This window comes from Dama dama, chromosome 16 (assembly GCF_033118175.1).
Source record: "Dama dama isolate Ldn47 chromosome 16, ASM3311817v1, whole genome shotgun sequence".
Lineage (NCBI taxonomy): Eukaryota > Metazoa > Chordata > Mammalia > Artiodactyla > Cervidae > Dama > Dama dama.
This window is the reverse complement of record NC_083696.1, coordinates 10,521,400-10,535,242: the sequence shown is the minus strand read 5'-3', so window position 1 is coordinate 10,535,242 and position 13,843 is coordinate 10,521,400. Positions and strand designations below refer to the sequence as shown.

Here is a 13,843-nt window from a genome sequence, read left to right as displayed (position 1 = left end):
TCTGTGAAATCAGTGGATAATAAATCCAGTGCAAAACTCTTATTCAGGTCTTAAAATGTATCATTTCAGGTGATCAAAAGGAATATGTCAGAAATAGTAACTTATCCAGGAATTACTGTGTTAAAGTTTTCCTCTTAAATGTGAGACAGAGCAATATTTTCAGAAAAACAAATTTGCAAAAAAAATGTATAGTTAATACAGAATGGACTAGACTCATGGTGATTAAAGAATACTACTTTGAATTAAAAATTTAAATTGAAGAGATATATACCAAAATGTATTCAGTGGCTGTCTTTGAAGGATGGATTTATGGGCAGTTTTTCTCTCTTTTTTAACCTTTATTTTCTTGGGAAATTTTTTATATTAAGTGTGTTACTTTTATTATTAAATGAATAAAATTATTTTTATTATTAAATGTGTTACTTTCATGATTAATGAATAAAATTATTATTATTAGGGGAAATATACTTAATCTTTTCCTCAGGTGAATAGGTACCCATGTGAATAAAGGGCCATTAAGCCATATGTTTTTAGTGTGGGTTTAAAAAATTTTTTTTAAATTGGAGGATAATTGTTTTACAGTGTTGTGTAAAGTGGTTATCCTCCAATTAAAAATAAAAAAAAATTTTAAAGCATATTTTAAAAAAATTTTCAGTATATCTAAATTAGAAAATGCTTGTATATGCAAAGCATATTTAAGAGTATGTAAACCCACTGAGGTAAAATGCACTCATGGGTGAATTCCTGAACTGCACAAGGACTAAGTTTTACTTTTGAAAAGGGGTTAACATTCAAGAATATTTTACTTAGGAGTCAGATTTTGAAAGACAGGAAAAGGACACATGCTGCTGCTTCGTGTCCGACTCTGCGACCCCATAGACAGCAGCCTACCAGGCTCCGCCGTCCCTGGGATTCTCCAGGCAAGAACACTGGAGTGGGTTGCCATTTCCCTCTCCAATGAAAGGACACATAGAGGTTGATAAAATAATGCCTGTTTAACAGTATTCTGCACTATAAACTAATGGAGTCATCATGAAGTAAACTGAATAGGCGAGTCATGCTTTGAAGCTGTGACTTCATGACTGAAACCATGGAAAATGTGAATGTCACATCTCTAATGAATCCATGTATCTTCTACAACTGACCGAAGTCAAGAAAAGTAAAAATTAAAAAACAAATTCTTTTTGGAAATTGGGTGTTATGTGTTGTATATCCAAGTTTGATAGCAGCTCACTGTATATTTTATGTATCACATGGCAGCAGATACTTCAGACACATCAGAAGGTATTGTTGATTCAGTGTCTCTGGCAGTATAATAAAAAAAAAAGTGCAGGAGAAATCGCTAGTCTCTAATAAGCAGTATATCAATGAGCGCTGTCAGATTCTGTAGAAAATTCCACAACATGATTTATTACATTAATTACAGTCATGTGGGTTTCATGCTGCTAAGCTTGAAAATGCAGACACATTCGAAGGTTGATTTAAGAATATATTTTGGCCCAGATGAAAGTGCTCCTTATTGTGATTGATACAGTATAGTATTTATTCTCTTGTTCTACTCTTTCGCCTTTGGTATGCTAAATTTCTTTTCTGTGACTTGAAATTAAGTTTGAGATTTGAGAAGCTTCATCTAGTTTTTATTCACGCCTGTCATCTGGTCTCCCTTTTGCCTTTTGTGTCTCCTTAGTTTGTCACGGAATGTTGAATCTCCTCTTTGTGAAGCCTGTTTGAATTTACTCCCTTGTAAGCAAGCATGGCTGGCCTCAAGCTTCTCTAGCTAACGGGGCTGCCCTCAAGACTTACTGCGTCACAGTTGGGCTGCTGCATCTCTTCGAGTAGGAGGAGCAGTTGAGGAGAAACTTTCATTTTCTTCACTTAATTCAAACTAGCATTCTTAGAAGAGAGAATTCCATGCTTGTACCTGTGTTTAGTACCTCACTGGATTCATGCAGTCCATGTCTCTCCTTACAGCGACACACTGCTTGTCAAATCACAGGATTCTGGGTCATGCAGGATGAAAGGTCTCCTGAGAGCCGTGTTAGGGATGGATGTTACCTCCAGGTGTGTTTCCATGTGCCCATGGTGGGGTGTGTTCACTTACGCCCAACGTTGGTTGCCTTTATAAGTCTGTCTTGGAAGAATCAGTAAATGTTTGCTACAAATTAAAGCATCAGTGGAGAAGGACTCAAGTGAAGTAGGAAGACGTTGATTTAGTGAGTTGGAAGATATTTCTCAGCAGTGATATGTATAAAGAGTTGAATTAGATTATTTATGTGTCCAACACTGAGCTAAGTGGTTTGCTTTCCAACCTTAATTCTCATACGACTCTAAAGACATAGGAACAATTATTATATCCATTTAACAGTGGAAAAAACCGAGGCTTAAGTTTAAAAGCGTATGCAGATTCACATAACTGGTTAAGCAGCAGAGCTGGGATTTCAACATAGGTGTTCTTATCAGCAGAAGCCATTAACCATTCACTGCACTGCCTATATCAACTGCCCTGAAGGATGGAGCAGGAGAGGTTATATTTTTAAAATGATGTTTGGCAATTAGGGAAACAGTGTTGAACTTAATAAATTTGGAGGTATTACGAAAAAAAAAAAATTTGAATCCACTGGATTTCAGAGGGAAACAATTCTTTGACTCATCCATTATTTTATTGAATGACAATATTAATCCGGTATGATTTTTTTATAGTATATTTCACTGAATAGAAGTCACTTAAACATTTATGAAGCACCTCTTCTGTCTGGGACATAAAAATGTTCAGATTGGAAAATCTGGCCATCCCAGCAGTGTGGCAGCTGCTGTAACTGAGACTTGGGCTGGGGCTTATTTGAAAGAAGAGTCATTTTCTAGGCCTTGTAGGGGGAAGTAGAGGTGAAGCTCTGTTTTTCAAAGCATGGCCTATTTACCCACAGCTCTACTAGAACCACCTGAGAACTCGTTAAAAATGGAGACTCTGCACCCTGTTGGCCATAAATTAATCCTTGTTGCAAGGATCTGCAAGTCAGTGCCTAGTCTTTACACACGTGATGTCTTACCTTACTTTCCAACAAACACAGCTCCTTGGCCTGATTTAATTCATATATGCAGACATCAATGAATATGGGTGAGGGAGAGGCTTCAGTTTCTTCGGCCTGCACTTTGTTTATTTAATAAATTCTGGTGTTTTTTGTGCTCTATTTTATTTCTGAATTTTTATTAAAGGAGAGAATTCTCCAGAGATTTTAGTCACATGCTGTATAACCAGGAGAAATGAGCAGGTGACTCATGTTTATTTCAGTGATTTCTGCTTCAGTGAAAAATACTATCAAAAATCATACCAGACTGACTGGTACTGTTGTGCTAAATTTCCATGCTTCTGAGTGTATATGTAAGAAATGTATTTTACTTCCATTATTGGAAATGATTAACTGAGCATAAAAATAATTTGCTGGTCAGATAGCTTATAAAAGCATATAAGTCTGGCTTCAATTAGTGATGTTAACAATCCTAGAAAATAGCCTGAGTTTTAAGGTTTTAGGGAAAAAGCATTGAAATGTGCAATGAGTTGAGTGTTTAGAGGAGAAAGAAGACATTGACTTTTTAATACATTTTATGGTAGTTATAAGGTTATCTCACTTTGTTTTCTACCTGTAAAGTAAATATACCTTTTTTTTTTTTTTAATACATTTACAGGGGTTAGAAGCTCTTTTCTGTGTTTTAAAAATGAAACATGAATGTTGACAAATATGACTTTGGATCCCCTGACAAAATTAAAGTAGGCCTTGATCGTAAGATTACCAGGGCATATTTTTTTAAAATACCAAGATCGTTTTCCTTGAACATAGAAAGAGTCATAAGAAAATTGATATCAAATGAACATATGTATAGAAGAAGTAAGAACCTAGTAGATGGATGACACCAAAATGCCAGTGTAATCTCTTTCTAAAGTGGAGGTCAGGATTGAGGGGATATATTGATTTTGTGGATATATTAATTCTGGTACGGTTAAAGAATTAACTACTTGTTTTTTCCTTATCCCAATAGTAAGATAAAGATACTGTCTTGTAGCAATTTGTGTGAGAGCTGATGGATCCTTATTTCTTAAGGAAATAGCCCTAGGAAAAGCTTTCAGTGGGCTTATAAGTCATTTCATTATTACAGACATCCAGATCACCGTTCCTGACCACAGCTGACTCTGAAGAGCCTTAATAAAGGATAAAGTGACTTTGAGACTCTGTGAGTCCCCAAATTGAATTTTATGTCACCTATTTTAATTTTTAGTTCTTTCTAAATGCAGTTAGTACAGTTGGTCTAAAGTAGATTGTATAATTATGCACACAAAGTTATCTCAGTAACTGTCCTTTCAGCTTTGATGTTACTTCAGTCAACAAAATATGAATGGTTATTGAATGCTCCTACTTCTCAAGAGCTTTTTCAGACCCTGGGAATAAAGCAGCAAAGTCCTGGCTCTTACAGAGCTCACAACTCACCTGGGCAGAGATAAATGCTAAACAGGTTGTTGAGTAAATATATATTATGTCAGATGGTAGTAGGTATATGGAATGAAATAACAGCATAAGAGGAGTAGAGAATGTCAGAGGTGAAGAAATGTTGGGTTGATTTTTTTTTTAAGTAGCTTCTTCAAATGTTTAGCATGTGGAGGATCTTTGTACTTAGTATATTCAGTCTCCTTTCCTTAATGTATATCTTTATAATTACTATATAAGACTCTCTAAGTGTCCATCCCACTGGCCTGGCTTTATTCCCCACTCCAGCCCTCCTCCCACCCGCGAGCCAGGATCAGTGTCTCACAGTCCTCATGAGCACAAGCCTTCCCGTCCCTTGCCCTTTGCTCACGCAGTTTCTTCCTAGAATGCCCTACCCTCCCGTTCTGCTTAACTAAGTGATACCCACCCTTTAATACCTAACCCAAATCTCTGTTCCCCCGTGGTATAGAGCTCCAACCCATCTCAAACTCATTTTGACTTCTCTCTCTTTTCTTTCTGAATTCCTATAGGATCTACAACCTATGCCACAGACTCAGTGCCTAATTACACAACCATGCATGGTCTTTTTAATTAGTTTTATGTGTGTTTCTTATCTCTTCTAATGATGATGCTGTCTGTGTAAGCATCAGAGATTTGTCTTTGACTACACCCCACAAGTCTTCTTAAACTGCTAGGTGGGGCACAGTGTACTCAAACTGGTGGACTAAATGTTCATTCCACTGCAGCCTCATAAATATAAATCTACTCATCAGATTTCTTTTACTTTCTTCTTTACTTTACAAATTTAAAATATACTTTTATTTAATAAGCTTATGGGCTTATCTCTCACTGGCTTATAAAGAGAATTTGAACATCACTTCTCTATCAAGTAAAAAGACAAAGTAGTCTTCTTGAATGAGTTAAAAAGAAGTTAAACATCAGGAAATGTTTAAATATTTCTTATTGCTTCAGATAAATGGCTTTAATAAAATCACAAAAGGGATAAGACAGGTAAGTTTATTTTTTGTTAACTTGAGTGCCACAGCAGTAGAAGTAAGGGGCTCTGAATTTAAATCTAACATGAATCTCCTCGGATTAAATGAGAACACAAGATACTGAACTAATTATGTGTTTTTTCCTGTCATCTCCTAATAAGGGAGGGAGTAATTGGATTAATGGGGCATGGAGACTATGTAAATAAGTACAGAAAAGCTCTCTGCATAAAAACTTTTGCAGGCTTTCCATAGAGTCCCTGGGCCAGTGTTAAGGCTCTTTCCCGGGGCCCTTCTCCAAATCATAGATCCCTTGAAAGTCAGTAATCTAAAACCTTTCAGTCTGTTGGCTACATTTGTCAAAGGCCCATTTCACTACACTAGGTTTATGGGATGGCTTCTCCTTTTGAGAAACTTTGAGTTAAGTTTTAGTAATAAATATTATGGATGGTACAGGCAAGAAATAAGTAACCATTGATCTGAAGAACCAAGGTCACTCACATCTTCTGTGTCCAAAGTTTATCCACTCAGCCTACTTGTAACCAAAACCATACTAGTGATAGTGATAGCAAGCACCCTAAACTAGTAGCCCAGCAGGCTTATGGTGTGGTGACAAGGGAGATATTCTAAACTGAAGGTCTGGGGGAGAGGCAGACCTTTTTAAAATCCATTTTTGCAAGCCATGAATGTCCAGAAGTTCTCCCTTTTTATATCAGACTTAGAGCAAAATTCAAGATGTTGAGTCATTTAAAACATATGTGCAGGATCTGTGGATTTAGAACTATTTTCATAGTACATATTCAGGCAGTCTTCAAACCCAGTCATCATTTGGTAGCTCTGGTGTGCTGGAACACATGCTGGCTACTCAGAATTCAAGGATGGTAAATAAATGAAAAACAATGTAATTAATGGGGCATAGAGACTATAAATAAGTATAGAAAAGCTATCTGCTTTAAAACTTCATACCTTTTCTAATACCCTTTCTTTTTTTTTTTTCATTTATTTTTATTAGTTGGAGGCTAATTACTTTACAATATTGTAGTGGTTTTTGCCGTACATTGACATGAATCAGCCATGGATTTACATGTGTTCCCCATCCTGAACCCCCTCCCCCCTCCCTCCCCATCCCATCCCTCGGGGTCATCCCAGTGCACCAGCCCTGAGCGCTTGTCTCATGCATCCAACCTGCACTGGCGATCTGTTTCACACTTGATAATCTAATACCCTTTCTTAGAGGGAGGGTAGGTGGGGGTTGACTTGGATGTTCTCTTGTTCCCTCTGGCTCTGACCTTCTGCTTCCATTGAAGAAGTTCAGATTATGGATCATTTCATTGCCTGGGAATGTTTTCTACCAGATCATCCAGATGTGAACTCACCCCTACTTTAATATAGAGCAGAGTTTGTTGAAGATTTTCTTAGTATGGGAGGAGATAGGTTTATATCATGATCAGTTCAGTTTAGTCGCTCAGTCGTGTCCGACTCTTTGCGACCCCATGAATCGCAGCACGCCAGGCCTCGCTGTCCATCACCAACTCCCGGAGTTCACTCAAACCCATGTCCATCAAGTCGGTGATGCCATCCAGCCATCTCATCCTCTGTCGTCCCCTTCTCCTCCTGCCCCCAATCCCTCCCAGCATCAGGGTCTTTTCCAATGAGTCAACTCTTCACATGAGGTGGCCAAAGTATTGGAGTTTCAGCTTCAGCATCAGTCCTTCCAATGAACACCCAGGACTGATCTCCTTTAGGATGGACTGGTTGGATATCCTTGCAGTCCAAGGGACTCTCAAGAGTCTTCTCCAACACCACAGTTCAAAAGCATCAATTCTTCTGTGCTCAGCTTTCTTCACAGTCCAACTCTTACATCCATACATGACTACTGGAAAAACCATAGCCTTGACTAGACGGACCTTTGTTGGCAGAGTAATGTCTCTGCTTTTTAATATGCTGTCTAGGTTGGTCATAACTTTCCTTCCAAGGAGTAAGCGTCTTTTAATTTCATGGCTGCAGTCGCCATCTGCAGTGATTTTGGAGCCCAGAAAAATAAAGTCAACCACTGTTTCCACTGTCTCCCCATCTATTTCCCATGAAGTGATGGGACCAGATGCCATGATCTTAGTTTTCTGAATGTTGAGCTTTAAGCCAGCTTTTTCACTCTCCTCTTTCACTTTCATCAAGAAGCTTTTTAGTTCCTCTTCACTTTCTGCCATAAGGGTGGTGTCATCTGCATATCTGAGGTTATTGATATTTCTGCCGGCAATCTTGATTCCAGCTTGTGCTTCTTCCAGCCCAGCGTTTCTCATGATGTACTCTGCATAGAAGTTAAATAAGCAGGGTGACAATATACAGCCTTGACGTACTCCTTTTCCTATTTGGAACCAGTCTATTGTTCCATGTCCAGTTCTAACTGTTGCTTCCTGACCTGCATATAGGTTTCTCATATAGAGTAGTACAAATCTGACCATGTAGTTTTCTGAGCAACTAGTTTTGTTAGGGTAAAATACAGTGTCATTAGTAATGACTTACAGACATGACCCGGCAACACCTGGCCTGTGGGTTTTTAGACCTCTCCTTGTACCACTCCCCTTTTGATCACTTTTCTCTGGGCACACTGACATTCTTTCAGGCCTTCGAACTCAGTTTCCATTGTAGGAGCTTCTCATGTGCTGTTCCCTCTACTCTTCCTCCTATACTTTGTATGATCGGCTGCTCATTTCCAGGTCTCACCTGAAAGGTCTTCTTAGAGTCCTTCCTGGAACATCCATCCTTAAGCAGGTCACTTAGTTCTTTTTCAGAGTACTCAGTTGTTTTTCTTCATAGCACTTGTCAATTTGTCTAAAAAATTTTAGACAAATTTATTTGTGTTATTTTCTGTTTCCCTCGGTCTGTGATACATTCCACAAAAGCACTCATCCATTCAGACTCAGTTTACTTAATTCCTGACATGTTTTAGTTACTTATTAAGGGTGCTTGAAATGCGGCAGGCCCAGCAGGACTTGATGGATTAGCTGTAGCAGGGAGGGGAAATAGGAGTCAAGGATGGTACTCAGGTTTCAGGCTAGGGAACATGGGCTGGTGGTGGAGGCACTGACTGGGTGGAAGAGCAGATTTGTGGAGACAGGGCTAAGCTATGTTTTAGGTAGCTTAATTTATTTAGGTAGCTTAATCAATTTAGGGTACTTAAATTGATTAGGCTGTTTGGTGTGCTTACTCATTCATCGTTTGTAAAACTTCGTTTCTAATTGTTAAATGCCTGATCTGTTTAGAAAAATAAAATTTGTACTTGCATATTTTAGACTACCACCTTGTCTTCTTCATCCAGTTTTCAAGACCTTTGGGATCTTACGCACATTCAGTTAAAAAAAATTGTTATTAATCACAACTTCCTTGATACAATAAAAGCATTTTGCTCATCTCCGTGCATTTTTTTTTTCATTAATGACAATGGCTCATTTAGTTTGCCTACTAAATCATATACATACTTCTTTTAAGAAAATAGAAAGTGATCTTTATCTTTGTGTTGAAAACAATTTTTGTTGCCATTTAGAATCCAAATTCTATTTCTTACCACATACATTCAAGCAAAATTTAATTAAGTTTGACTGTTGAGTTTTTGATGAATGCCAGAATCTTTCAGGAATGTAACACTACTTCATAGAGTAGATTTCATGGATCAGAAAGCATTCAGTGAACATTTATGGGATCCCTGTTAAGTGCAAGTCACCAAGTCAGGGACTAGAAGTTGCAGCAGTTGAAAATTCCCTGGCAATCCAGTGGTTGAGACTCTGCACTTGCAATGCAGGAGACCCAGTTTGACCCTGATGAGGGAACTAAGGCCCCACATGCTGTGTGGTGTGGGCCAAAAATAAAATTAAAAAATTAGTTGAAGTTGCAGCAGTCTCATTCAGACACAAAGAGCTGGGTCAGAATTCTGACTTCTCTTTGAGAGCTCTTCAAGACAAAAAGAAGCAGAAACAAACATTTTCTCAAATAAAACTAGAAAGCTTCGGCTGGAACCACGGTATGTAAAGAAAGGCTGCCAGACTCAGTGATGAAACAGGGATTTGGATATGCTGCTAGGAGAAGTATGACTGTAACTATCAAATGGAGGTGTGAGACCTCAGTTTTCTTCTGCTTAGTGGCAGAATTAACAGTCTCTGTTGGACTTCCTTGTGGTAGCGCTTCCGTAGCAGGGGCCATGGGTTTGCTCCCTGGACAGGGAAGTTCCTCATGCAGTGGGCTATGGCCAAAAAACAAAAAAATTAATAATCACTTTTGAAGAACTGGAATAGGGAGCTTGGGTTGATGATCAGAGCTTCCCTGGACCCTGTTTGACACCACAGAGTAGCAGAGGAAGCAGGACTGAATAGAGAACCACATACACACTTGCCATCTTTGCAAGAAGTCACCTGCCATGGTGATAAGACAGTAGAGAAATGCTTGAATTTATGGCTTGGAAGGGCACACGGTGTACCAGAAAAAAAAAATGGGTGCACAGTAAACTTATAGCCATTCATAGATAAAGAAATAATCATTTAGCTACACAGCTCCCACTCCTATAATGCAATCAAGAGATCCCTAAGGGAGAAAGATTATGCCGACCGTTGGCTTCTCTACAACCTTGATCACCTCTGTTAATTAACAGCTACATGACTGTCTAGGGAAAAATATGTTAGTACCTGCCTTAAACCAAAGTTAAATTTTATATGGCTTCTCAAAGCCTTTGATATCCCCAGAGTACATAACACAATAGGTTTGAGATGGAAAACTCGATATTCATCTGAGAAAAATAAGTTTGAGAGAAGATTCCATGTGAAAGTTGAAGAACTGGAAATGTTTTCCCTAAAGTTGTCTATGAATGTTTCTTTCTTTCTTTTTTTTTTGAATGTTTATTTCTTAAAAAGTCTTCGTTTAAAGTTTGAAAACTCTTGTGATAAATGTTTGAGCAAGTAGCCACAGTAAACAGATGTGCTGACCGCTTTGGCTTTGCTTGTAAACAGGCAAGTCAGCATGATAAAATGTTAAGGTGGCTTCAGCTTTCTAATGGAAAGATACACATCTTTATTGTTGATCCATAAACAGTTTCAACTGGAAGAAGATAGCACAGCCAAAAGTTAAGTCTAATGAAGCATAAAATACACTGTTGTGTATTGGAATTTTGGAAATATCTAAAAAATATGCCTATAAAAATATCTAATTAGCTAGCTAGCTTACTGATTTTTTTAAGTTCGTGGGGTCACACAGAGTCGGACACAACTGAGCAACTGAACTGAACTTAGTTCATTTTATAAAGTTATGAGGGCATTAGCAGTTATACCTTACAACTGTCATTTTAAAATAATATGGACATTCATAAATGTGTATAATCCAAAAATAGTGTGCTTTATGAATAAAATTCAACTTATTAGAAATTTTATTTTTCTTATTGTTTGTGTTTATTTCAAAGACTTCCCACCAAACAGCCTTACAAATTAAAGTTTTCCTAAATAAGATAATTGGAATAAACAAAATAATTTTATATTATACTTTATAGAGTCAGAAATTATATTTTTATGTTGTTTTAAATTAACCGTAGTGTCTGCCTCTCATCACTAGAAAAACCTGGTTTTTCTGTTGTGTGATTTCATTTTTAGAATTTCTCTTGAGTTTCACCCAGACCATGTCTGACATAATTGTGGTAATTTTGACAAATGTTTTCATTGTTAATGTTAACATCCCAATTTTAAATTACATGTTACTGAGAGGAAATTATTTAAATGATACCATTGAATTTAATCATTGTTTAAAAAAGTCAAGTAAAACAGAGTAGGGCTTCCTTTCATAAGCCATAAACACTGGAACTTTTTTCTCAAAGTGTGTTCTCTTGAACGTCACCCTGAGCATAGAGGTGTTAGTTTAAATGAAGATTCCTGGGCCTGTACCTAGGAATCTGATTTTGACTGAGCATCAGAAGTGATTCTGAAACTTACTGAAGTGTGAGAACTGCTATTCCAGAGCAACATTACTTAATCATGAGTGATTCGTAATGGAAAGAGGTACCTCCAGTCTTTGGTGGCAGAATATAAATAATAAATTAATAAAGTAAAACTATCCAGGAAACATACCTCCTTCCTTACATCTTGTTTATAATAGCCTTACTCAGATTTCATTGTCCTGTCTTTTTAGCTATGAAGTTTTATCCTCAATACTTTCCCAAAACACCGAATTTTTTGTGTGTTGAAATATAGTTGATGAACAGTATTATATTAGTCTCAGGTACATTACATAATTATTTGACATTTGAATACATTATGAAATGATCACCACAATAAAATCTAGTAACCATCTGTCCCTATACAAACTTATTACACTATTCATGGCCATATTCCTCATGCTGTGTATTTCATCCTTGTGAATTATTTATTATATATACCTCTTACTCCCCTTCACCTATTTTGCCCTACCCTCCCACCCCTTTACCATCTGACAACCACTCGTTTGTTCTCTGTATCTGTGAGTCTGTTTTCATTTTGCAAAACTTGGAATATTTTTTATCACTTTTTATAATCTGCCCTGTAATTACATACAGAATATTTATAAACTTTGTTTACCTGAATTGCTGTAGAATGTCACATTAAGTGCTATAAACAATCTAGTAATTTTTAAATATAGATCTCTATAGAGATAATGCTGAATAACAGACTTGAATATTTTTGTTTTAATTCAATAAAATGGAACCAGTACAACCTCTGGTTTCACAAATGAAGTGGTTCAAAATGAGTATGTTGCTCTAATGGGGCCCTTGCACACTGCATTAGGATAAATAGCACATTTCTATTATTTTCTTTTTTTTCCCCCTAAAACAAAGGCTACCTCTAATTTCACTCTTTCCACAAATCTTCGTGCACTAAACTGTGTGCCAGTGACATGAGAAGCTCGTTTTGATGATACTGGGTCATCTCATGTCTAGTACATCATTTGTGAAACTGAAGTTGGCTATTATAGTGCAACAGGTATGTAAATAACATTTATCAGTGATCTCTGTAAAATTGTTTCCTTCTTCCCCTTTTCATTATGAAAGGAAACTTTATTTCAGAGTAGAAAGTGCATTATCTGAACTCATGAACACCCTCTTTATCCCTCCCCTCCCCAATTTGTTGCAGACCAGGATGAAAGAGCAGCTGAGCTCAGCAGGGAGCAGAACGAGAAAACCATCCGGAGCACGCAGACTGCGCTCCGCAATTTCCGGGAGTTCCTCATCTCCAAGTATCCTTCTGAAACAAGAGAGATTTATGTCATCCCTTGCAAGGAGTTGGATGCCTACCTGGCCTCTTTCTTTGTGGATGCCAGGCAGAAGGATGGATCCGAGTATGAACCCAACAGCTTGGCCAATTACCAGTGTGGACTTGAACGGTACCTAAAAGAACACAGATATGGCTACAGTATCACCAGGGATAAGGAATTCAAGCGCTCCCAAGAGGCACTCAAACAGAAGCAGATTGAACTCCGCTGCAAAGGAAAAGGAAATAAGCCACACAAGTCCATGAAGCTGACCTTTGCTGATGAGCTCATTCTGCGAAAGAGGGGGCTGCTAAGCCGCTATAACCCTGAGGGTCTGCTCAACCTCGTCTGGCTCAACAACACAAAAGCATTCGGGCACTGCACAGGCTTCCACGGGTCTACCTTGAAGTGGGGTGACATTCGGCTCCGGGTAACAGAAACGGGACTGGAGTACTTGGAGTGGATGGGTCAAGACACTGGTGACCTAAATGCCAAAACCAAGAGAGGGGGCACAGACTCCCGTGTGTATGCCACCCAGCACGCGCCGCAGACCTGCCCCGTACAGGACTATAAGGAGTATGCCCAGCGGCGGCCTCCTGCCATGCGCTATGAGGATGCCCCTTTCTACTTGTCCATCAAGCCAGTCGTGAACCTGGCGGCTCTGCATTGGTACAACTGCCAGGCCCTCGGCAAGAACAAGCTGGCCAAGATGGTGAAGACCATGTGCGAGAAGGGGAACATCCCGGGCAGGAAAACCAACTTCAGTGTGTATCAGAGCTGCAGCACCTTGTCCGAGGCCCAGAGCAACCAGCTGGTACTTATCTGTAACAATCTGAGCCAGCAGGCTGCCCAGTCGGTGGCTGGGCACTCCAACAGTGGCAATTTCATCGTCTCTGCCTCCTATGACTCGTCCTCAGACACGGCTTGACCAGGTGGCTTGAGCCAGATCCCAGTCTGGTTACTGTGTCCAGAGAAACTGTGATTAAGCACTGGTTCTTGCTCCCTTTCCTCTGCCCGCAGTATTAACTTTATACAAATATAAATATATAATATATTTTTCTTTTTACAAATAAGTCAATGGAGATAGTTTAGTATTACTGACATAGTATTTATAGG

At 38.5% G+C, this 13,843-nt stretch overlaps 1 protein-coding gene across 1 annotated transcript in view; it reads left to right on the top strand.

Moving 5' to 3' along the window:
- Window positions 1-13,843, top strand: part of KIAA1958 (KIAA1958 ortholog) — a 124,340-nt gene that overhangs the window by 77,000 nt on the left and 33,497 nt on the right. Inside the window, exon 3 of the mRNA XM_061163410.1 lies at window positions 12,610-12,693. Within this exon, the coding sequence (XP_061019393.1) occupies window positions 12,610-12,693 (84 nt within the window). The remainder of the gene's footprint in view (window positions 1-12,609; window positions 12,694-13,843) is intronic.